Genomic DNA, 25,232 nt, shown 5'->3' with positions numbered 1-25,232 from the left:
GAACAGAAGTTACTAAACCTAATGTCCAATTAATCAATTTTGTTTCTTCCAAACAAACTTCCAGTGCTTCATCCAGATTAAGAAATCTTACCTACCCCTAAATTATGAAGATATCCTCCATTATCTTCTAGATATTGTGTATTATTTACCATTCACATTTATATCTACAATCCACTTAGAAATGGTTTTTGTGTAGGTGTGAGATAGGGGTATTTTCTTGACTCCATATTCTGTTCCATTGTTCTGTTTGTCTATCCTAGTATTAGTACCACACTGTTTTAACTACTATCCCTTTGTAAGTCTTGATATCAGGTAATTTAAGTCTCTCTTCAATTTCCTTAATAAATTTTAGAATTAGCATGTCAATTTACACACACACGTGCATGCATGCATGCACAGAAAACCGGCTGGGCTTTTCAATAATTCACAGATTCAACAGAACCCCAACTTGAGAACTGGCATCTTTACAATACTGAGGCTTCCAATCTATCAATACCACTTATTTAAATCTTTAAAACATCTCTTTCAGTGACTTATGTTTCCTGTGTAGAGGCTTTGACCATCTTTTATTGGATTTATTCCTAAATACCTGACTTTTTAATATCTGACATTTTGATGGTGTAAATATTTTTGCATGTTTTCTATTGTTTGTTGCCAGCATGTAAAAATACAACTGATTCTTATAATGGCCTCATATCCAGGAACCTTGCTCTTTCATTTTTTTATTCTTACAGTTTATCTGTAGATTCCTTTGGATTTTCTACATACACAATTATATTGCTTAAGAATAATGACAAATTTGTTCCTTCCTTTACAATTCTCATACCTTTTATTTCTTTTTCTTGCCTATCGTACTGGCCAAGACCTTCACTACAATGCTGAATAGAAGTGGTGATAGTGAGCACCACTTCCTAGTTCCGAGTCTCAAAGGAAACCGAAATTTCACTAGTTCCCTATTACATTTGATATTTGCTATAGCTTTTTTGGTAGATTCTTTCTGTCAAATTAAGGCAGTTCCCTGCTACATCTAGTTTGTTAAGACATATATATATATATATGTATGTATATATCATTTTACCATAAGTTATCAAATTTTATCAAGTACTTTTTCTGCTTCTACTGAAATGTTATTTTTCTCCTTTATGCTATTAATTTATACAGATATTTTAATGTTTAAACAATCTTCTGTTCCTGACTTAAACCCCACTTGGTTGTATTATCTTTTCTCATATTGCTGGATTAGATATATTTTATTTAGACTTTTGCATCTATGTTTGGGAGAGACTGGCCTGAAACCATCTTTCTTTTGATGTTCTTGTGTGGTCTGAGTGTCAAGGTTGACCTCAAAAAGCAAGCTGGGAAGTACCTTCCTGTCTTCTGTTCCCTGCAAGACTATGTGCAACACCGATGTTACTTCTTCCCCAAATGCTTCTGGTGCATTGGTGGAGCTATCTGGATCTGGAATTTTTTTTTTTTATGAAATGGTTTTTAATTACAGACATAAGACTATTTACATTTTATGCCCTCCTATAGTAATTTTGTTACACTATACTTTCTGTAAATTTAACCAACAGTGTTTTCAAATTTATAAGCATAAAATTTTTCATAATATCCTCTAAAAATCACCTCAATGTAAGATCTGTAACAATCTTTTATTCCTAATATTGGTTATTGCTGCCTTTCTCACTTTTCTGGATTTTTCTTGTCAAGGATTTATTAATTTTTATTTATTAGACTTTTCGTGGAACTAACTTTTAGCCTCACTGACCCTCTGTCATGTTTGTTTCTTATTTCAAGGAAATCTGCTGGTTAGTATTTCCTTTCTTCTACTTTCTTGGGTTTAATTTGCTGATCTTTTTCTACCTAAACCCCTGAGGTGGAGACCGTCAGACTTCCAATCCTTTTTTTTTAAGATTTTTATTTATTTGACAGAGAGAGACACAGCGAGAGAGGGAACACAAGCAGGGGGAGTGGGAGAGGGAGAAGGAGGCTTCCCAAAGAGCAGGGAGCCCAATGCAGGGCTCGATCCCAGGACCTCGGGATCAGGACCTGAGCCAAAGGCAGATGCTTAACGACTGAGCCACCCAGGCGTCCCTCCAATCTTTTTTTCTAACATAAGCACTTAGAGGTATCAGTTCCCCTCTAAGCACATTGTTTGCCATATCACATAAATTTAGACCTGCTGTCTTTCATAATTTTATTTTTCTTCAGCCCACAGATTACTAGAAACGTACTGCTAAGTTTTCAAAGATGTAGAAATTTTCTAGCTGTGATTTTGTCACTGATCTCTAGCTTCTTTTCTTTATAGTCAGAAAAAAATATTCTGTATGATTTCAATTCCCATTTTTTGGAAAATCTTTCAGATTTGTATATTTACAGTCAATTTTGATGAAGTGTTCTACGAGCATGTGAAAACCAAATGTATCATTCTGCAGTCGTTGGGGACAGTGTTCTATGTACGTATCAGCGAGACTAAACGTGTTCGTTGTGTTGTTCAATTCTGCTAGACTCTCTGATTATTAGTTTTTGGCTGATTCTAACAGTTACTAAAGGAGTGAGTTAAAATCTCCCACCAAGACTGTGGATTCGTTTATTTCTCTTTTAGTTCTGTGAATTTGGCTTACATATTTCCAGGCTAGGTATTTAGTAATACAAATTTAGAATCATTCTATCTTTCAGGTAGATTAACCTTTTAAATCAGTTTGAAACATGCTTCATTATCTCTAGTTAGTGCTTCTTTCCTTAAAGTCTCCTTTGTCCAGTATCGGTGCAGCTTTGCCCCCTTCTTTCGTTAGTATTTGCACTACTTTCCTTTCACCTTTCCTGAATACATGTGTGTGTTTCACATATATGTGTGTATTCATTCTTGTACATAAAAGCAACATATTGTTGAGCCAGCTGGCAAGTGAGGTCTTCAATTTGGAGTAGTTAAGTCATTTACATTGAATGTAATTACTACGAACTTTGGTATGAATCTGTCATCACACATTTTGATTTCTACTTGTTCTGTGTTCTCTTCTTTCTTGCTTCTTTTGGAGTAAGTTTTTAAAATCCATTATTCATCTCTCCCTCTATTAGTGTGTTGCAGTCTTTTACTAGTCTTTGTTCCCTCTCACCACTTCCAGGATAATGCAAGGGCCTCATAACACTCTGCTGTCACTACCTCCCTCCTGTCCTGAAGGCTGCTATTGTCATGTATATTCATCTGACATAGATTTTAAATTCCACAAGGCATTACTGTTTTATACAGACAGTATGCATTTATACTTTATAACATATTTATACTACTTTTTGCTTTCTTTCCTTGTGTCTCTTGGTGTTCATCTGAAATCATTTTCCTTCTGTCTGAAAAACTAAGTAATTCTTTTACTGGGAATCTACGGAGATAAGTACTCAGTTTTTGTTTGTTTAAAAATGTCTATTTCACCATCACTTATTAAAATCCATAAATAAAAAATTAATGTCTTATTATATTCTTATAGTATTTTTTCAGCTGAAACACTTGGGGAATATATAATAGTAGAATTAATTCTCAGAGCAGCCATGGGACATGGGAAGAGCAGATAATATCCTACTTTAAAGATACAGAAGTGAAGGAGAATCTGCCTTATTCTGAACATCAAAGAAAAGAGACCTGACTGACATCTTAGAGAATGTGGGTGTGTTTTGACCACTTGGAATTGTAAACTGAACAGTAAATTTTAGAGGTTCACGGAAAAGGCCATAAGAAAAAGCTGACCAGTTTAGCAAGTATATGAATCCAGGGCAATAAATATAAATGTCCTATCTTGAGGCAAAAACAAAAAATTATTTGGATGTGCTTGCTTTCGCTCTTGGAGAGTATTTCACTACTTATAGAATTTTAATTCACTTTTAGCTCTCTGAAGAGCTCTTAAGATTGTCTTCTGGATTCTACTGCTTCTGTTGAGAATCAGTGCTCACTCCTGCTGCTTTTACCTTGAAGAGCTTTCTCTCTGCCACCTGTAAGGTTCTGTCTGGTTCTCAGCAGGTGCCTATGGTACACACAGGTGTGGTTCTCTTTATATTTAGCCTGCTTGGGTTGTGTAATGTTTGAGTCCATGGCTTATCTTTCATCAGTTTTGGAAGATTCTTGGCGATTACCTCTAACTATACCTTTGGCTCCATTTTCCCCTCTCCTTCTGGGACTCCAGTTACACATATATCAAACTCTTTTCATTGTGTTCCACAAGTCTTACACTCTTTCCTCTGTTTTTATTTTTCCTTTTGTCTCTGTGCTTCCATTAGTTATTTCCTTCTGACCTATCTTCCAGTTCACTAATTCTATCTTCCAATTATCATTGTCTAATCTGTTCGATTCATATACTGAATTCATAATTTCAGATATTGTATTTTTAAATTCTAGAACTTCCATTTGGTTTTTTATAATGTCCAGTTCTTAGTTGAAACTTCCCCCGTTAGGGCGCCTGGGTGGCTCAGTCGTTAAGCGTCTGCATTCGGCTCAGATCATGATCCCAGGGTCCTGGGATCGAGTCCCACGTCGGGCTCCCTGCTCAGCAGGAAGCCTGCTTCTCCCTCTGCCACTCCCCCCTGCTTATGCTCCTGCTATCTCTCTCTCTGTCAAATAAATAAAATCTTTAGAAAACAAACAAACAAACTTCCCACATTGTTCTTCTACCTTTGACTATCTATAATAAAGTTAAAGTCAGTATCTGATAACTGAGTACCTTGTAGTTTTTACTATGTTTTAAAAATATGTATCAGTGGAGTGCCTGGGTGGCTCAGTCAGTTAAGTGTCCAACTCTTGATTTCAGCTCAGGTCATGATCTCAGGGCTGTGAGACGGAGCCCCTTGTTGGGCTCCATGCTGGGTGTGGAGCCTGCTTGAGATTCTCTCTCTCCCTCTGCCCCTCCCCAACCCTCCCCGCTCGTACGCTCTCTTAAAAAAAAAAAAGTATTAGTTATGTTCAGTATCTTAATATTAGCACTGTTAGATTTTTAGAGCTGTTAAATTTTTAAACTCAGGGCTGGTTTATATTAAACTAATGGTCTACTAAATCATGAACCTCTTAATTCTTGTTATTAAGTCAATGCATTATTCTTGCTTCCCCAACTGCACTCTATTTTCTTTGAAGGTAAAGTCTGTCTTGTGCTTCCTCTGTAGATCCCCTAAAATTCATGGCATTCTACCCAAGCACAAATTAAACATCTGATCAACATCTGCCACAGACTGAGAAAGGCCAATAATTAAATATAAAAGTTTGGAGTTTCTTAAATGTGTGGAGAAGGTTCAAAAGGAAATCAGGTGAACATGTAGAATAGACACTTTTAAAGTCAGATGAGTGGAGATATTTGTATCTGACTGTTACATCTTTGTGGGAAGCTGAAAAGGAGGCAGGAACTGCATATTACTATAGAACATAAGAGCCATTTTAAAATGTAAAGAAGAATTGGTAAAATTTTTTACTTAGGTAAATATCAAACAAATTGGAATGTATGTATGTCAAGTGACAGATGACAAGATCAAGATCAAAGAACTACCTATTTTATTAATAAAAGGTCACTCTAGCCATAGCCAGGATCAAGCTAGTTTATTTCTTAGAGCAAAGAGTTAAGCAGGAGGACACTGGAGCCCAGTAAACTAAAGCTGAGGAATTGAGTTCAACTGCAACTATGGAAGTGACAAGGAATCAAGCCATTTAAAATAAAAGGTCAAAAATACAAAAGCAATAGATATAACCTTTCATTGATTACATACAAGGTATTGATCATGCACGTAGTCATAAAATGTTAAATTTATAAATTGACAAGAGAATGAAATGTGAGAAATAGCTAGGTTAGTAAGGAGTCCAGGGCAGGATGGAAAACTTTTCATGGTTGTACTTAAAAGGGGGTGGAGGGTGGTGAGAATGAAGGGTCAGTAAATCTCAGGACTGTGAAAGAACCAACTTAAAGATTCAATATGCTTCCTATCAAAATCAGTGAATACAAGGGCACCTGGGTGGCTAGGTCGTTAAGCGTCTGCCTTCGGCTCGGGTCATGATCCCAGGTCCTGGGATCGAGCCCATCCCTCTCCCACTCCCCCTGCTTGTGTTCCCTCTCTCGCTGTGTCTCTCTCTATCAAATAAATAAATAAAATCTTTTTAAAAAAATCAGTGAATACAGAATAAATACACAGATATAAGACAGATATAAGGACTTATTCTTTGATCAGATTATAATGAACAGAGTCACGGCCTCTACCAAAGATAATACTGTGAAGTCAAACACTGAAACAAAGTCTCAAATGGCACTTGAGGGGTATGGCAAGTTTATGATCGTCAACCTGCTCTAAATTCATCCTTTTCCTGAATTAGTTTTCAAATATATCCAACAGAAAAAATAAAGTATTCTAAATTTACAAGGTTTGAAACATATGATGCGTATAATCCTAGATGTAACACAAAGGCTAAAATTAAGAACCTGGTATACATTAAAATTACTATTCTTTCTACAATTTTGGACCTAGTAAAGCACCTGCAATGAAGCTGAATTGCTACACCTCGCTAGAATGTTAATGATTTTTCATTAAGAATCTCAGAATAAAGGGTATAGTAATGCAAAGAATGGTGAATTCGTTTCATTCAATTTTTATGTAACAACACAAGGAAGGCCAACAAAACAAAGAAAGACAGAGGTGCCAAGAGGTATTAAAGAACATCATTCAATAAACATAATGAAGTTTTGAAGACAAACCACAAAGGAATCTGGTTAAGATAAAGAAAATGTCAAGACTAACCACTAGAAGGCAGTAGCAAGCTATGAGAAAGGAGGCCCTTGTCTTACACTACCATTCTCTAACACCCCTGCTGTGGTAATGCTGGTATCTCTAAGAAGGTATTTGAAAAGCTCTCCAAAAAAATTAGTACTTAATTGTAATAGAGGCCATCTGATTAGTTTTAAATTAATTCTGAAAACCAAAACAACTTTTTTTGCCTATGAAACTACAGCAAAATTTTAAAACTCTCTCTCTCTCTCTCTCTCTCTCACACACACACACACACACACACTCATACACCCATGCCAGGGTCAGAAGTGTGGGGAAATGAATACTTTCACATTAGTGGGAATATAAACTGGTGTAGACTTTTGAGAAACAAAACCTTTTGACCTATTTGGAATCTAGCACAAGGACATTCACTGGCAGCATTGTTTGTCACAATAAAAAAACTTGAGACAATCCAGATGACTATCAACAGGGAAACAGTTAAATAAAAATCCGTATTATGGAACATTAAGCAATATTTCTAAAAAATAAGGTAGATCTATATTTTGGTATGGAAGGACTTCTACCACATAATATGTGAAAAGAACGATTGCTGAATGTAAATATACACATAAATACACACTCATATACAATGTTTGCAAAATTACATAGAAAAAAAGGATGAATATTAACTGTGTGGGAAGAGCTCAAATGAGGTTAAGAAGGGACACTGAAATTTTATTAAATTTATTTCTAAACTATTTTAACTTTTTCAACAAGCATACATTACTCAATTACTTGTATAATTTGAGTAAATGCAAGACAGAAAGCATTAAATTTAACATGACCATATTTGCTGTAGGAAAAGAATACAATTCACAATGAAGAAAACCAAAATTACGAGCCCTTACAAAGATAAAACTGTATTTTAAAGCTACTGCTAATCTCAATAAAGGGTAATCTTATGCAAACAATTTTTAAAGGCCAATATAAAATAGGGAGAGGTTAGGAGTATTTAAAAGATGACTGGGCAGCTCAGTTGGTTAAGCCTCTGCCTTCAGCTCAGGTCATGACCCCAGGGTCATGGGATTGAATCCCACATCGGGCTCCCTGCTCATTGAGGAGCCTGCTTCTCCCTCTCCCACTCCCCCTGCTCGTGCACTCTCTCCTTTCTCTCAAATAAATAAAATCTTGGGGTGCCTGGGTGGCTCAGTCGGTGAGGCATCTGCCTTCGCTCAGGTCATGATGCCGGGGTCCTGGGATCGAGTCCCCACGTCGGGCTCCCTGCTCCACGGGGAGTCTGCTTCTCCCTCTGCTCCCCTGCTTGTGCTCTCTCTCACATACATAAATATTTTTTTAAAAAATCTTAAAAAAAAAAAAAAGGAGTATTTAAGGGTGACTAAATATACATTTAGGTTCCATAGCTACAATGATGAACAACCATCCTCTGATTCCAAACACTTCCACAGAGAGAGAGAAAAAAAAGGAAGGGAGACAGGCAGGGAGGGAATTCTGAATAAAAAGGAACTAATTAGAACCTATAGATTCCTTGCCTCCACTTAAAAACAGGAATTTGGACATTATGAAATATGCCTTAGGACATATAATGGCAGATTTCATCACTGCTAAATTCACTGAGCTCTTAAGAATATTATAAATACCAACACACTAATAAATGATCTATTAGTTACATTTGGGAGCTTAATAATTTATATAAATTAATGAAATCACAGAAGTGAAAAAAAAAGATCTGGGACAAGTCATATCTAACCCATTCCCTTTTATAAAAGGAATTACCTATTAATTTCTTTTAATGCTTCAAAAGATTACACAAACTTACTCCCAATCAGCTTTGGACATGTTACCAAAAGAATTCATTCATTCTTTGTTTTTTTTCTTTCTCCCTCCCTCCCTCCCTCTCTACCGTATTTCCCTTTATTTTATTCTTTAAACCCTATTTGTTTATTTTGTACCCCATCTAAGCACTGACCCTTCTCTTTCACTGGCCCAACAGCACAGCATCTAGGCATTTAATTCCTTACTTAGAATTATGTCTTAAAATTGTCCAAACATATTGAATTTTGTAAACTATTTCCATAGGCTGGTAAGACTAATCAAAAGCTTGCCTACTCTGATTTACCATGTAAAATGACAAATCCATCTCTTTGTAAGCGGTTTATAATAAAGTTTGGGGGAAGAAGGAGCTGGAACACTAATTTCCAAGGCTGATTTAAGGCATTTTATTGCACTAAACAGACAGACAAGACACCTTCAACAAATCTACATATACTCAGTAAGCTCCAAAGTGATTTGGAATATTGTTTTCTAAAATCTCCTGGCAGTGAGAGGCCCTATGGGGAAAGTTGCTTGGCAACTGGAATTCTTATTTACCAACAGGTAATTTAATATAAAGCCGCCTAAGTTATACACTGTGTGATCCATTATGTTGTTTGTTCTTACTGGTTATAACATTCTAAGGACAGTAAGCGTAGGTGGCTACTTAAGACAGTAACAAACTAGTAGGAAAAAATAGAATACAAAGTTATACTTAAATGAGTCACTTTCTCCCCTGTTCTCTCCCCTCTATCCCATCCCCAAAGCAACTGTTTGGTTTTGTTCTTTGTGGTTTTTTGGGGTTTTTTTAAGCAAACATATTTTATTCCCCTCTCCTCCCCACCAAGTGTCAAAAGAAATTCAACCACCCTCCAGCTTCCAAAACTACAGAGAGAAATAAAAACATTATGAATTTAACTCAGACGGTTCAGGAACTATGGGGCAAGAGCATCTGGATATAAAAGGATGATTTCGTGAAAAGAAGTCACCTGCAGGAAGGATGGGTACGACGGAAAGGATACCGTGTGCAGATAGAAGGGGCTCCATCGTAACTGTTTGTTTAGCATATGAAATGCTTAGACCGAAACATCAGTCAGGAAAAAAGCCAATTACTTAGGAAAGTTGTCCCCAAACCAAGGCAGCTACTGGAACACAATGAAGAGCTATGAGCCAGGCTTGGACACTACGGCTTTTCCCTCCTTCCCTCTGCTGCAGAAAAACATCACATGCAGCGAACATTATCCCAGAAACCCTTGAAATTCAATACTAGATTATAAAATGCCGCAATTTTAAAATTTAATAATAAGAAAAATACTAGCCTGAATAGCTTGGAACTCTGCCCACTGCAATCACATAAGGAAATTAGCAAGTGTTTCCATTTTTTAAAAGATGGTTTATTCTTGCTTAACCAGCAATGATAATTTTTTCCCTTTGGTTTTCTTGTTCATCTGCAGCCATAAACGTCTACCCAAAAGAACCGCACCCAAGCCACCAAACTGTCCAAAACCAGGATGGATTAAAGTGTCTTTAGGAGCTGGCATTCTTGTTACTGTAATTACTTTTAATTAAACACTAATGTTCTCTCTAGAGAGTTTTACTCAGAACGATGTTTAACATCTCAAAGAGAGGAAAAATTACTGAATGGTGTAGTTGAGACAAGGTTCATTAAACGGACCTCTTTCAAAGAGGCTTCCCTTCACCATACATAAGTTCGGTAAACGAAATAATAAGATGGGGTCCTTTAACAAATAGAAGAAGGAATTTGTATCTGCACTACCCTAAACAATTCTCACGTGAAAACAGGACTTGAAACTAAAATCCCATTTTAGGATGCAGAGAAATTAGGAAGAGTGGGGAGTATAAATGCTCTCTTGGAGTAACTCCCGAAATTGCTCTTTAAGGATAATTATCACAAAAATCCACCCAGGCTGATTTTAGGCTACCAGAACCCAACAATAAACAAACGATTTAGTAATAATTTAAATGAAGTTTTAACAATCTATTCCAAACCACCACAACCACACCATTCATTGTTTCTGATGCACCGTTAACTCTCTGTCTAGCTCCCCCTTTGTGAAAACTATTCATTCAGTAAACACTGTGTTGTACAACTACCATATGCTAGGCACTGTCCCACTAGCTTGAAACAGGAAAATAGCAATTTAAGGACTTACCCTGGTTTATCATCAAATCTCTAATCAACTTTGAAAGCCAGTTTTTAATACTTAATGGGAAGGTCTGGACTCCAAAATATTTATTTTAAATCACTGTCATAACAGGATTTTTGGATTTATTTGGGGTTTTTTTGGTTTGTTTATCTCCGGTGGTAATCTAATCACTTGGGGTTTTTTGTTTTTGTTTTTTACCTTCGTTAGCCTCTGGCCTTGAATTCTTGATATATGCAGAGAATTTGGCAAAGATGTCCATTCCAGCAGTATTTGATTCTGGGTGTTTTGGTGAAAGCTTCAAGTACCTAAGGGGGAAAAGTGAGAATGGATAATAGATCCTCCAAAGATGCATTAGTGTACGTTCTCTCCATCAACAAACCATTGTGCTAGCAGTTACTAGACATCTTTTAACAGTTACTACTCTAAGAAATGCCATCATCTGTTTTCTATGATATTTTTAAGATGTGTTTTTTTTCCTTAGGAAACAAAGCTCTGCAGTGTTTTTGTTCGCATATTAATATTCTTGGCAACCAAAGGGCATCTGCACTCCACCTCCATTTTATAAATTAGGATGCTGCGGAAACAGCCTACTTGTTCAGAGGCATGTGCCAAGCCAATGGGCATCTTAGAAAGAGAAGTCTGGAGCAGCACAGTCCAAAAGAACTTTCTGTAATGATGGAAATACTCTGTATCTGCATTTCCAATACAGTAACCATTAGTGAAGTGTGGCTGGCTATCTGAATATGAGTATCAATGAACCGGTGTTATACAAAGTTGAAAATTCACTTCTACCATTGCACTAGCCACATTTCAACTATCCAGCTTTCTCGAAACAGAAAAGCCAACCAGATCCCTGGTATGTGCCGTGCACCGAGGCAGCCAGCGTGGCGGTACTAGAGGACCCGGATGGCGGGGCAAGCGGGCACCTCGGTCATCCGCAGGAGTGTAGGGACAAAAACAGCAGGAAGCAGACCACTCACTTCGATCCCACACTTGGGATTTTCCAGAACCTCCCATGGACTAGATATTGTAAGGGTGGGACTGAGCGCCGGAACAATAAGAGGTTGGGAATTTTGCTAACAAGTGCTCTTACCAAGTTTATCTGCTTTGAAAACGGACATTCATGACACACAGCTTTTTGTTTTTTCAACCACACAAATGTGTATTTTATATACTTAAATTCCAAACACACATACTCAGTGTCTATTTCTTCCTCACACTGGAAAATACATGTGAGAAGGTTCAGCTCCTCCCTCTTCCCTTCAGCAGAGAGCTACACCCACTGGGAGTCGGCTCCACAGGAATTCCGACCAGTAGCACCATTTTAGGGAAGACTCGTCTGCTTACAGGCCCTGTAAAATTTCACTGGAAACTGGGCTTGGTGCAGTTAAGACTCGGGGGGAAAAAAATCTTACATTAAACTAGTAATTTATATTTCTTCATATATTTTAGGGTGCTGTCTTGCCACTTCTTTAAAATTAAAAATGAAGGTGAGGTATTTTTAGGAAGAAATTGAGTTCCGTCGCCAGCTGTGGTGTAGTGTCTTGTTAGCTTTTTTATTTTTTTTTTTTTTACATGTGCGATTCTGAATTCAAGGAGAGAGAGAGATCTAAAAAACTGGACATAAGAGATTATAAAATACCTACTGAATACATACATGCTCAATTTATCTTCCCTTTTAATAACTCCCAATTTTTAAGCTTAAAGATTTCTCTTGTAAACAAAAATATTTACATAATGAATTTTTTTTTTTTTTAAAGATTTTTATTTATTTATTTGACAGAGAGAGACACAGCGAGAGAGGGAACACAAGCAGGGGGAGTGGGAGAGGGAGAAGCAGGCTTCCCGCTGAGCAGGGAGCCCGACGCGGGGCTCGATCCCAGGACCCTGGGATCATGACCTGAGCCGAAGGCAGACGCTTAACGACTGAGCCACCCAGGCGCCCCTACATAATGAATTTTTCAGTGAACAATTATAGTAAATGAATTTCATGAGGTTATATATTATGTATACTATATTAATAATATATAGTTATATGTATATATATATATTTTTTTTTTTCTTTTTTCCTCTTAACTACAGAAAACTTTATCCTTTTTTTTTTCCCCTTGCCTGGGCTAAAAGAGTTAATTCCAGGTTCAACATCCCTGAATTCCCCTTGACTATAAAAACAACCAGCCTCCAGTTTAAATGTTTTTACTGCTTGTAATACAGTAACTTCATTGACTCATTCCAAACAAAAAATAGCACAAGGAACGTGTCTCTTCAATACATCTATGTCTTCCTCTAGCCAAGTTTCCAAAATTCTTCTTCTTTTCCCTGGCCAATATTTAGCTGTACCTACTTTTTCTAACGAAGTAAGGCTTGAAGGTAGGATTAAACTGCAGATCACTGATACATTCATTGTTCACATATATTCATTTAGTCTAACTATTAAGGGTCTACCCTATGTCAGGCATTACACTAAGTGCAGAGGTTGTACACTTAGATGAGCATATGGAAGCATATTTACTAGAGACCTATTTTAATGAACAGGTAAGAATGAAGAAGGATTTGCAATTGGCATATCCTTATCCATCTGAAAACAGATGCTATTACAATTCTTAAAAACAAAACAAAAAACAAACCACTGTTCTTTAAAGCAGGTTAAACAGGCCCTATTCTTCTCCAAGACAAACCATTACACTTGTACTATTAATTTAATGCATACAATACTAGAACTACAAGAGACCATTCACCTCAAACTCCCATTTTGCCTAAAAGGAAATTATATTCCAGAAAGCTTATATACTTGGGCCCCCAAAATCCCTAGACTAGTTAAAAGTATTGCCAAACTACAACACAGGTTTCCTGTCCCCAAATCAAGTGCTATTTTTGTTCTACTACAGATCAGGTTCTCTCTGAAAGATAAATCAAATTCAAACCAAGAGGTCCTCAATCAGTTGCCAGCTTATTTTGCATTCCCCCAAACACTGGATTTTAATAATTCATCATTATTCACTTTCCCAAATAGCCTGATAAAGCAAAACTTCTCAATGACTGAGAGTCTCATTTCAACATCTGACAAAAGGCAGGCAAATAATCAATAAAAGGTATGTGTCAACAACATCGTGGAGCACCCAGGGCGTGCAGACTTCCAGATCCATCCTTTATTCTGTATTACATCACAGACTATTAATGCTAAGACCTAGCTAAGAATATCTCCATCCTTTTAGGAAAGATCTCAGACATTTTCTTTCTCATGTGAATGTAAGAATAAAGTCTGATTACACAACCCATTAAGTTACCCTTGTAAATTCAACTTACATCGTATTTCTCACTTAAAAAAAAAAAAAAAAAAAGGCTTACTAACACTTTATAGGGCTCTTCGCCAAAACTGTCTAACTTCCCCTACCCTTCTATCCTTTCATCAGTAAGTGAGCCACGCACACAGGTCTGCTTCAGTTAAAAATCCAAGTTTTCAAAGCTTTTTTTGGGCAAAGTACTCCCTCCATTCAAGCAAGGGGAATTAAATATATATGTATAAATACTTTCCCCAGAGGAGAAGATAAAGTTTCTTCTTTCTATGTATACTGGTCACACAAACCAGCAAAAGTTCCTTGCTTTAAGCTCTTCACTGCTCTCTAGATTCTGAACAACTCTGGAACAAGCAGTTGCCTGTATTTATCTTTGTTTGTCATGACTGAATCAGAAGTGCTCTCACAAAAACACTCTGTTCTCAGTATCATCAAATGCCAAAAACATGTTATTAGAAATGCTAGATTCTGGTCTGCTAGCTTGTGCAACTCCTCTGCCTTTTCTCTTCATCCAGTCTAGAAACAAGAAGGCTCTCAACCAGGGTGTGAGGAGGATCAGCAGGAGTTAAGGACCCGAAGACCTCCTTGTCCTCAAGGGGAAAGGGAGAGAGCCAGGATGTCCCCTGAATGCCCTAGAACACAGGAAAGGGAAAGGAATGCCCATGGCGGTCCTGGAAAGAACTTCCTCCTGTTATTCCTCTGGACAGAGGCTCTGCTGTCCCTCAGCATATCACATCAGGGGCTGCAGAGGCCAGTCAGGGGAAGGCACTCTCAATCTAAACATGCTGTTCCAGTGCACAGAAATAAAAACTCATCCGGGGGTGCCTGGGTGGCTCAGTCGGTTAAGCGTTTGACTCTTGATTTTGGCTCAGGTCTCGAACTCAAGGTGTTGAGATCAAGCCCTGAGTCAGGCTCTGCGCTCAGCGGGGAGTCTGCTTGAGATTCTCTCTCTCTGCCCCTCCCCCCAACACTTGCACGCACACATAGGCATGCACTCTCTCAAAAAAAAAAAAAAAAAGAAAGAAAGAAAAACTCATCAGAAGTTAAGCCTCACCTATTTCTTAAAAAGGATTCATTAAATTTAGTTTGACAGCCCCCTTCAGTCCCACTTGCTCATCACAGGAAACTCTCTTTGATTTCTCTCCTGCTTTTCCTCCAAGCTTGAGCCAGCCTGCAATTTTACACTCACTAAAGCACAATCCCAATTAAAGACTTACATGTCACCTCTTTTGTAAAAGTCAAACTCAACAAAATGAAAAATAGAAGAGACATGGGTTTTTGAAGTCCTATAGGCCTGGCTTTGAAGTACGCCAGCTCCGTCACCAGTAACTATAAAACCAGGACAAGTTATTTAGATTCCTTGTCTTCAGTTTCTCCACAAAGTCTTGGAGAGGAGTGAGATAATCCACAAAATAATCCACAGTGTACAGTGCATAGCACATAATTAGCACTTGAATGTTAGTTAATAACAGCAGAGGCATCAGCAACATCAAAAATACTCCCTTCTATAAACAAAGTGAAATTTTAAAACTTTATTTAGAAACTCTCTTCAGAATATAAACTACAACAGAAAAACAAGGAAAATAATGGAAATAGGGATGGGGATTAAAGAGCACATTTAGCATGATAAAATAAAAAAAATAAAATAAATTTAAAAAAGCACAAGGAAAATACCCTTAGAGAGAATTTAGCACACTGTGAACCCTTTAGAACTGAAAGATCTCCAAGTTTTAAATTATTTAAACTGAAAGAAAAGACCATCTCTGGTTAGAGTATCTCTATGAATATGCCCAAACAAAATCAAGCTGAAATTTCTATATATAAAAAGCAAAGTGAAAATGTTTATTTTGGGAGTGCCTGACTGGCTCAGTTGGTGGAGCGTGCAACTCTTGATCTCAGGGTTGTAAGTTTGAGCCCCACAGTGGGTATAGAGATTACTTAAAAATATTAAAAAAAAAAGAAGGTCCAATTAAGAAAGCTATGATAAAAAAAAAAAAAGCTATGATATGTCTTATAGAGGCTGCAAGAAACCAGAATATTTTGATATTAGTTCTACCATTATCTTCATGTCCATTACCTCTGAGAAAAAAAGCAAGAAGGAATAATTACAATTGTTCCTGCAGTTGAAGAAAGCCTGGAATGCCCATCGTTCTTTCATTCACCTGTGAGATGCCACTTTTTGTAAATTAAAGCTGAATCCAAGTGTTCTCTCTTTTTTAAAGCCTTTCCTGGTTCCACTCCCTTTCCCTCACCACCACCACGACCTCTCCATCCATACTGGACTGTGTTTCCTGAGGATAGGAATGATGTTTTTTAAAGATTTTTTTTTTTTTTTTTTTTATTTGACAGCGAGAGACACAGTGAGAGAGGGAACACAGCAGGGGGGAGTGGGAGAGCGAGAAGCAGGCCTCCCGCCGAGCAGCGAGCCCGATGCGGGGCTCGATCCCAGGACCCTGGGATCATGACCCGAGCCGAAGGCAGACGCTTAACGACTGAGCCACCCAGGCACCCCAGGAATGATGTTTTATTCACTACCTTATTCGTAAGGCTTTGTTGCCTAGTAACTGTAGAACAAATGAATGAGTGAACTCTGAGTAACCGATTATTTTAGAACTCTCTGACCCAATAATCCCACTCCTGGGAAATTTATCTGGATATGGAGAGTAAAAGTCAAGTCAACTAGCAAGAAAGGCTTGGGCCGGAAGAAAAACATTTCCGTTTTCAGGATAATGAAGCCAGAAAAGCCTAAAGCAATCCGAAATGCATTGAACCTATTCCAAGATTACAGTATGATGCAAAACTGCACATTTGCAATTCAGGTAACTGTCATTATAGTCCATCTATCCCTCACCTGTACCTCACGTTATTGGAAATAGTTGAGTACCTTAAAATCGTTAACTATGTGGACTAATGTGCAGGACCTGGGAATCTAGAACACTTCAGAGAAATACATAAAGAAAAACTGAATCCCAGGGACACAGTCTAAAAAGTCAATTCCCTTGGGTGAGAGCTTCCCACAATTACCTTTAAAATGGCCTGATAAGAAACCCCCCAGCAACCTGCTTAGAGATTCTGGCTGGGTTCAGTCTGAACCTGTCTCTCCTCATCCCTTCTCTTCCCTAAACTTCTCTCTCAGTTTGGGACCAATTCCCCTCAAATAATCAGTCTTTCCTAACCTAGCGCCCACGTCCCAAACCTACTTTCAATGTATACTCTATAGCTTAATCACATTCCTACCTATGCTTATTGGCCTAGCCAGAAGGCAGTTCTGACATCTGTGTAGCAGTAATTATAGCATTAATTATAATGAATGAAGAGAAGCCCTAATCATTGCAACTTAATGCTGAATGAATTTAACTCCAGTATCATCCAGAGAAAGATCTTTAAAGGCCAGAAAAGACCAAGCTTTAAAGAGATGGCAATATTTTCATGCATATTTTCCTTGATACTCACTTGGGAGGGCATAAGACTTCTTCAAGAAATTCTTCAATCTTATTTACATCCGTTTTGACTTCATTGTTGAAAGTTATAAATGGTGGGTGGGTCCCAGGAGCCAAGTTCTGCAGGTCTGCTGGCTTCCTGTTAGGCAAAACAGTCAAAATTGGATCATTTTTAACTCTGGGAAGGCAACAATACTTTAAATACTCCGAGTGGTTTTAAATGTTTACATATATAAAAATGAGTAAGAATTAGTATTTTGGGGGGGCGCCAAGGTGGCTCGGTCAGTTAAGCATCTGACTCTTGATTTCAGCTCAGGTCATGATCTCAGGGTTGTGAATCGAGCCCCACATCGGGCTCCATGCTGGGCGTGGAGCCTGTTCCAGCTCGCACTGAAAGAAGAAAAGAAGAAAAGAAAAGAAAAGAGAAGAGAAGAGAAGAGAAAAGAAAGAAAAGAAAAGAGGAAAGGAAAGGAAAGGAAAGGGGAAAGGAAAAGGAAAGGAAAAGGAAAGAAAGAAAAGAAAGAAAGAGAAGTAGTATTTTTTTCCACTATTTAAACAGTTGCAATACTATTCTATGGAGAAGCAAACCTTCACAAAGCACAAAATTCATGATAAAAAAATCAGGAATCTCTGATTCTAACCAAAGGACAAAGTCCCCCATTCTTATTCCAAATTCACCTGAAGTGCTTATTAGAAATGGTGGTAGAATTGAAAGGAAACAGTCTCTAGTCTCAACTCTAGCACCAACTCATTGTGTAAAGATGAGTAAACCATAACTTCTCTAGGTCTTCCTCTTTTTTTTTTTTTTAAATAAGGAATAAGAGCCGCTGATTCCTACAGTCCTAACCATGCGATTCCAAATTCAGCTGCTACCAATTTTCCATTTTCCTAGAAGTCCACACTCAACAAGGAAAAAGATCACCAGTCAAAATGACTTCAGTATATAAAACAGAGCATAACCAAAGGTAAGACACAACACAGAAAGGGCAAAATATTACAGTGAATAAGAAAGGCTCAAATACAGGGCGCCTGGGTGGCTCAGTCGTTAAGTGTCTGCCTTCGGCTCAGGTCGTGATCCCAGGACCCTGGGATCGAGCCCCTCATCGGGCTCCCTGCTCCGCGGGGAAGCCTGCTTCTCCCTCTCCTACTCCCCCTGCTTGTGTTCCCTCTCTCGCTATGTCTCTCTCTGTCAAATAAATAAATAAAATCTTTAAAAAAAAAAAAAAGGCTCAAATACATATTAGATTAAGAATTTTGTCCAAATTCATTAAAAAGCCATCAACAAGTCAAACAGATAGGAGCCAAAAGAAATTGATACACAATAGATAAATGAACACACAGAAAAATGTAAAAAAAAAAAAAAAATTACCAAAGAAATTCAAGTGTAAACTATGATGACATCTCTCTCCTACTAATTAGGAAAAACTGAAAATACACAGAACAGTGATAAAGATGGTGAAAGTGGATACTTACAACTACTAATAGCATGGAACGTTGATACCACTCTGTTAAAAAGCAAAATGGCTCACCTAAGCCCATCAGTGAATCCTAGGATCAATAATAATGACCAGATAGCGTATATCCTAATGATAAAATACAAAGCATACATCACCATCTATGAAATATTCTTACCAAAGAAGTTTAACCTGAATCTAGAATCAAGCCTCTTAAGGCAGCTGTGTCTCAAAGTATGATCTAGGGAACCCTTTCACTGGGTGGTCCATGAAGTCAAAACCATTCTCATAATACTAAGACATCACTTACTTTTTCCACCCTCATTCTCTCATGCCTGTATAGTAGAGTTCTCCATAGGCTACTTGTGTGGTATTACAAAGCGTTGTATACAGAAACAAACATGAGAATCTGTCTTCTATTAAGACAGACATATGAGATGTACCAAAAGGTAAAACAACACCACTCTTCTAACTAATTTTGTTTTGGAAAATATAGTTTTAATTAAAAACATATTTCTGTGATAACAAATAATAGGTTCACGATCGTTCTAACTAGTAAATATGTTTTAATTTCTCAGCTTTAATTTCTAATACAGTAAAGTTGATAGATATAACCCACATAACTGAAAGCTCTTTGAGGTCCTCAATAATTTAAGAGTATAAAGGAGTTCTGAGACCAAAAAGTTCATTTACAAGAAACTTGAGGAGATGCAGGACAAAGTTAAATGATACCACAAAGAAGCAATCAGCCAAATACAGAATTCGGGACACTCTACAGTTCAACAGAATGGATTTCTAGTCAATGGCATGAGGGGAAAAAAGGCAAAAATGGTGGCTGGAAGGGACTGTTGTAGATTAAGAAAAATTTAAGAGACATAACAACCACATATAATGAGTAGAATTTGTTTGGATCGTGATTTGAACAAACCAGGCAAAGAAAAAAAGATATTTTGGAGATAACTGGGGAGATCGGATCATATGCTGGGGACTAGACATGATAATGGATGGCAGGGTGGTTGGGTAAGAAAATGTAAGTACTGTTTGGAGATATACAGTGAAGTATGGAGGGTTGAAATGACAGCATTCCCGGGATTTGCTTTAAAACATACCAGGAGGGATAAAAAGAAGAAAAAAAGGGACAAAGCAAATGGGTAAAATCTCAATAACGGAGTTGAAATTAGGGGGAAGTTTATTCTATTCTTGTGTATGTTTGAAAACTTTCAATAATTAAAAAGATAAAACTTTAAAAAACTTAAAACTTAAAAAAAGCACTTTATAGTGCTTTATAATTGCTTCAAAGAACTTTTCCCCTACCTATTATTATAGCCCTTCCTTCATTCCCTAACATAAATGCACAGAATTTGAACAAAGGATATCTCTAAGTGTATCATGAAGATGAAATACTTTGTCACTGAAAAGAATTTTTTAAAATAGAGTATACCTCAAAATCTCTACTCATCCCAGCTTATCAATTTTCCCTGGTCTTACACATATTCCTTCAGGGTCCCTCTCCCTTTTTTTCTCCCTCCACTCCATTCAGGTTTGGAAAGTGTTTCATCTATGACTACATTCCAAAAATACAAAGGCTTATTAATTATCTGATCATTCCAAATTTTCTAGCTCAGACCCCACCCCCCAAGCTCTAGAGCCCATCTCCCTCCCAAACCAAAGAAAAATAAGACATGCTTTCTATCAACTTGTATTAAGAACCTAAGCTCTAACAGAGGACTTTTAAAAGTCAAAATCTGATTTGATGTTCAATTCTGATTCCTTTCCTGAGCAGACTTTGTCTGAGAAGGTAAAGTTGAGCACAAAATGACGGGAAAACATGAAAGCTGAGTAAGTCTTCCAGATCCACGTGTATTTAAACAGTGATGTACACATGAGACTCTTGGAACTCATGTAAGTACTCGACCCCAGGTCAGAACTAGTCTGTTTCTAGGTTTCATTTCTTTGGTTTGTTTGGTTAGTCCTTTTTACTTCTCACCCTGACCACCTGTTCTTTGATCACGAACAAGTCCAACAGGTCCCAGACCGTGCCATCTTTGGTGTTCAAGTCCCCCTCACGTTCCCACTCACAGCTCACAGATGTGCCCAGTTACACTTTATTTCCTCAACTTACGAAGACCTTGTACATAACCAAGGGTCCAGAAACCCTAACAGTTCAGGGTGCATAAATTTATTTTCAAGTTTTAACATTTTAAAGTTAAAGGGGGGGGGGGGGCACCTGGGTGGCTCAGTTGGTTAAGCATCCGATTCTTGGTTTCAGCTCTGGTCATGACTCGGGTCATGGGATGGAGCCTCGCGTCAGGCTCTGAGCTCAGTGGGCAGTCTGCTGGAGATTCTCTCTCTCTGGCCCTCCCCCCGCCACTGTCACTCTCTCTAATAAATAAATCTTAAAAAAAAATAAGACTTTTCTCATTCCAAAGTTATAAAACATACCCATCAACATTTTTATGACTAACAGTCCATTAATGCCTAAATGTACGGTTATAATAACATACATCTGTATGTTTTACAAATAATTTTTTCATGAACAAGGTAGAGTTATTAAAGGGGAAGAAAGGATAGACGCTTTACAAAAACCCATGGGGGGAGGGCAGCAAAATAAGTAACAGCTATTCTATAATAAATTGTGACAGCTTTTAGCTCTCCAAATAAAAATGGGGAGGGATAGAGTTGACATGGTAGAGAAGAAAGAGCCAAAGACTGAATAAAAAGGACCTGGTTAAAGTCCCAAATTGGATAGTTCTGCCATCCACCAGCTATGTGACAAAGGAAATCACAACCTCTTCGGATTTCCTGCTCTGTGCTGCGATATAAGACCTGCTTTGCCTGTGAAGATCAAATAAGGCGTGTGAACATGAGCTAAACCAAAGTGTGCGAATGAGATCCACGCCTGCTTTCAGGATCACATTAACAAAGCATTATGCAGGAGATGAGACTGGCAGTTTTAAACTCTACTTGAGGTCTGATGGTTCAAAACTGGTTATCTAGCATTAACTGACTGGTAATAAGAAATCTGATTAACAGAGGCTTGTAAATTGGGTGCCTGGGTGGCTCAGTCAGTTAAGCGTCTACCTTCAGCTCGGGTCATGATCCCGGAGTCCCAGGATCAAGTCCCACACTGGGCTCTCTGCTCAGCAGGGAGTCTGCTTCTCCCTCAGACCCTCCCCCATCTCGTGCTTTCTCTCTCACTCTCTCTCTCAAATAAATAAATAAAATCTTAAAAAAGAGTCTTATATAAGTGAAACCAAGCATATGATTACCAATTTTCTACTAATATCAGTGACTAGTGAATATTCCATTTTGTTTCTACTGAAAAGCTGTATCGATTTTTAAAAAGCAAAGGTGATGAAACTGTGTTCTAGGATTAAGTGTTGAGATGAAGGGCAACCGTGCTGGGTCCTTACTCCAAGTGAAAGTAGATCCCAGAAGAAACTTGGATGCATCTGAATGGATTAGCAGACTTCAAAATAAATGTTCAAGTTGCAAGCACTGAGGTGACTTAAGCTGTATCTATCGAGTCATCAGCCAAGCAGAATCTCACCTGGCACTCCTAAGGCCTCAGGTGTTTTGTTCGACCCACAAAGGCTCATTTTACAGATGCTGCATAGAAACTTAACATTTCAGAAAGTGCAGTAGGGCAGAAATGAAACTGAACAGACAGGCAATGGCTAAAACTGTCTTTGGTTTATTTCATAAAAGCCCTTCAATAAATACTCAATGAGTCATTCAAACTCATTTCCTTAAGTGACACCTAGAAAAAGCAAAGTGCATATAATTCATGCCATGAGATAAGAGCACAAATACTCTTCAATGTTTGGGGGTTTTCTTATTTTTAATGTTACTTATCTGAGTAGTCTTTATTTATTTTTTGTCAGAGTAGATGAAAAAAGATTCTTTTGCTTCTGGTTGAAGGAAAGGAAATAAAGAGAAACAAACTAATACAAGAGACAGAGGGAAAGGAGGACTAGGAGGAACCTCATGGGACCTAATACTTTAAGCAACTTAAGTGGCTTAACTTCAATTAAAGTTTAATTCAGTACACTTGCAACAATTGGAGAACACTGGGCTGGTGGCTCAGCTCCAGCTGCTTCTTATAAAAGGAGTACAGTATAGCCATAGGACCCTGGAGCTGGGTCTTAAAGATGACCTATTTTGTAACTAGCTGACTCCACTAAATGGAGGGAAAAAATACTATGCAGAACTTATATATATATATTTTAAAAGATATTTATTTATTTGACAGAGACAAAGCGAAAGAGGGAACACAAGCAGGGGGAGTGGGAGAGGGAGAAGCAGGCTTCCTGCTGAGCAGAGAGCCCAATGTAGGGCTCGATCCCAGGACCCTGGGACCATGACCTAAGCCGAAGGCAGACGCTTAATGACTGAGCCACCCAGGCACCCGAACTTATATTTTTTTTAAAGATTTTATTTATTTATTTGAGAGAGAAAAAGAGTGTGTGTATGTGTACACGGTGGGGGGGGGGGGGGAATGGGAGAGATAATCTCAAGTCTGCTTAGCGTGGAGTCCCACACGGGCTTCATACTGGGCTCAAGCTCACAAGACTGAGATCATGACCTGAGCCAAAACTAAGAGTCAGATGCTCAACAGACTGAACCACCCAGGTGCCCCTAGAACTTCTATTTTTAATTGATTTATTTTTGAAGGTACTGATTTTCAAGGCATAAAATTCATCCACACAAATCAAGAGAATATTGGACACTCTATGGCAAGTATGAAAAAAAAATGTAACACCAAAAATCCTTTGTTTCAGAATACTTTACTCCTATTACTTATTCTTCACTAGGTTTGCCATATTCTGACTAAAGTCACCAACAGAATGAATGAATCATGGATTCACCAAAACATATACACCAAGGTCCCAGTTACTAAGCATTTGTCTATGTGTCCCAATTCAACCAGTTAAAGGATTTTATTTTCATGATGTGGTATACTGCTAAACCTTTGTCTACTTTAATGTCAATTTGCAGAGCAATCATGTTAAAACAAAACAGCACCCACCAAAAGGTTTCAAATACAACTTCTATAATTCTTAAGAGAGTTTCTTAACACAATTTAGAGTTTACACTGATAGGTTTAGAAAAACATTCACCAATAATGTTTTTCTAATTCAGCTCTTAGTGACCTCAACAGGATCTATCATCTTCGAAATCATTTTGAAAAAGCCTGTAAGGATGTGGCCGTGAGGCATGCTCTCTCTATGCCTGTCCATGTCTGTCTGTCTGTCTCCGTGTATCTGTCCCCTCACCCTCAAAACACACACATACACGGGGCATCCGCGTGATTCAGAATGTGTTTACGAGACACATATCTTGATCTGCAGGGGTAACAAGGGCTTCATGTAGCTCAAGTCAACCTCACAAAGGGAAAGAAGGGAGTCTGTACTCTCCTGGCTGGCCAACAGCAGGAAATGGAGGGTTTCTCTGCAAGGCTGGCCTGTTCCATTCCATTCAGTCTCTCTCTGTATGTGTCATTCACACCGCTGTCACCACCTGGAAACCAAACTGATCTCTCAGCTTGCTGAAGACAGTTTTCAGAAGGATGGAACCACAGAGACATGATAAGGAAAGCAAATTAGCTGAAGAATCTATTTAGAAATCAGATTTTGTTCTGAGTTTATAAAGGACTTGTAAGATTTTATGGCTCCATGGCTCCATGTTAAATGGTTACAAAATTGTTAAAGTTTAAACTATCATAATAAGCTTCCAAAACTTTATGCTGTTATTAAGTGAGTCTTACACAATACCTCACAAATGGTATGTTGACATGTGAAGCAGAAGGAAACCATTTGTGACAATGCAAAGGATGAGGAAGTTTCAGCGTTTGAGGAAATAGGAAAATGGAAGAATACATTTCCCAGATTTTTTTTTTTTTAAGATTTTATTTATTTATTTGACAGAGACAGAGACAGAGAGAGTAGGAACACAAGCAGGGGGAGTGGGAGAGGGAGAAGCAGGCTTCCCGCCGAGCAGGGAGCCCGATGTGGGGCTCGCTCCCAGGACCCTGGGATCATGACCTGAGCCAAAGGCAGAGGCTTAACGACTGAGCCATCCAGGTGCCCCATTTCCCAGATTTTTTAAAAGCGGTCTTCTCCAATTTATTTATTTTCTCAGAGAACACCACGGAGGAGGGATTTTATTCAGTGATAATATAGCAGGTATCACTGCTTTTACAATAAAAAGCTAATTTCTTAAAGTTATCACTTCTCAAAACTAGAAAAGCTTACCTAACAAGTATGTGACACTCAGCTATATCCAAGTCAGCGTCTCAGGGATGGGTGGGTGGGTGTG

The 25,232-nt window shown here is 38.1% G+C and overlaps 1 protein-coding gene across 1 annotated transcript in view; it reads right to left on the bottom strand.

Annotated features, from left to right (window-relative positions):
* CLIC4 (chloride intracellular channel 4) overlaps nucleotides 1–25,232 on the bottom strand; it is a 72,377-nt gene that overhangs the window by 6,615 nt on the left and 40,530 nt on the right. The window contains exons 3-4 of the mRNA XM_081817768.1: nucleotides 17,474–17,599; nucleotides 10,923–11,029 (exon numbers count right to left, since the gene is read on the bottom strand). Of these exons, the coding sequence (XP_081673894.1) occupies nucleotides 10,923–11,029; nucleotides 17,474–17,599 (233 nt within the window). The remainder of the gene's footprint in view (nucleotides 1–10,922; nucleotides 11,030–17,473; nucleotides 17,600–25,232) is intronic.

The sequence above is a fragment of the Leptonychotes weddellii genome, chromosome 4 (assembly GCF_054177405.1).
Source record: "Leptonychotes weddellii isolate Sample4059 chromosome 4, ASM5417740v2, whole genome shotgun sequence".
In the NCBI taxonomy this organism is placed as follows: Eukaryota; Metazoa; Chordata; class Mammalia; order Carnivora; family Phocidae; genus Leptonychotes; species Leptonychotes weddellii.
This window is presented reverse-complemented; position numbering and strand designations above follow the sequence as displayed.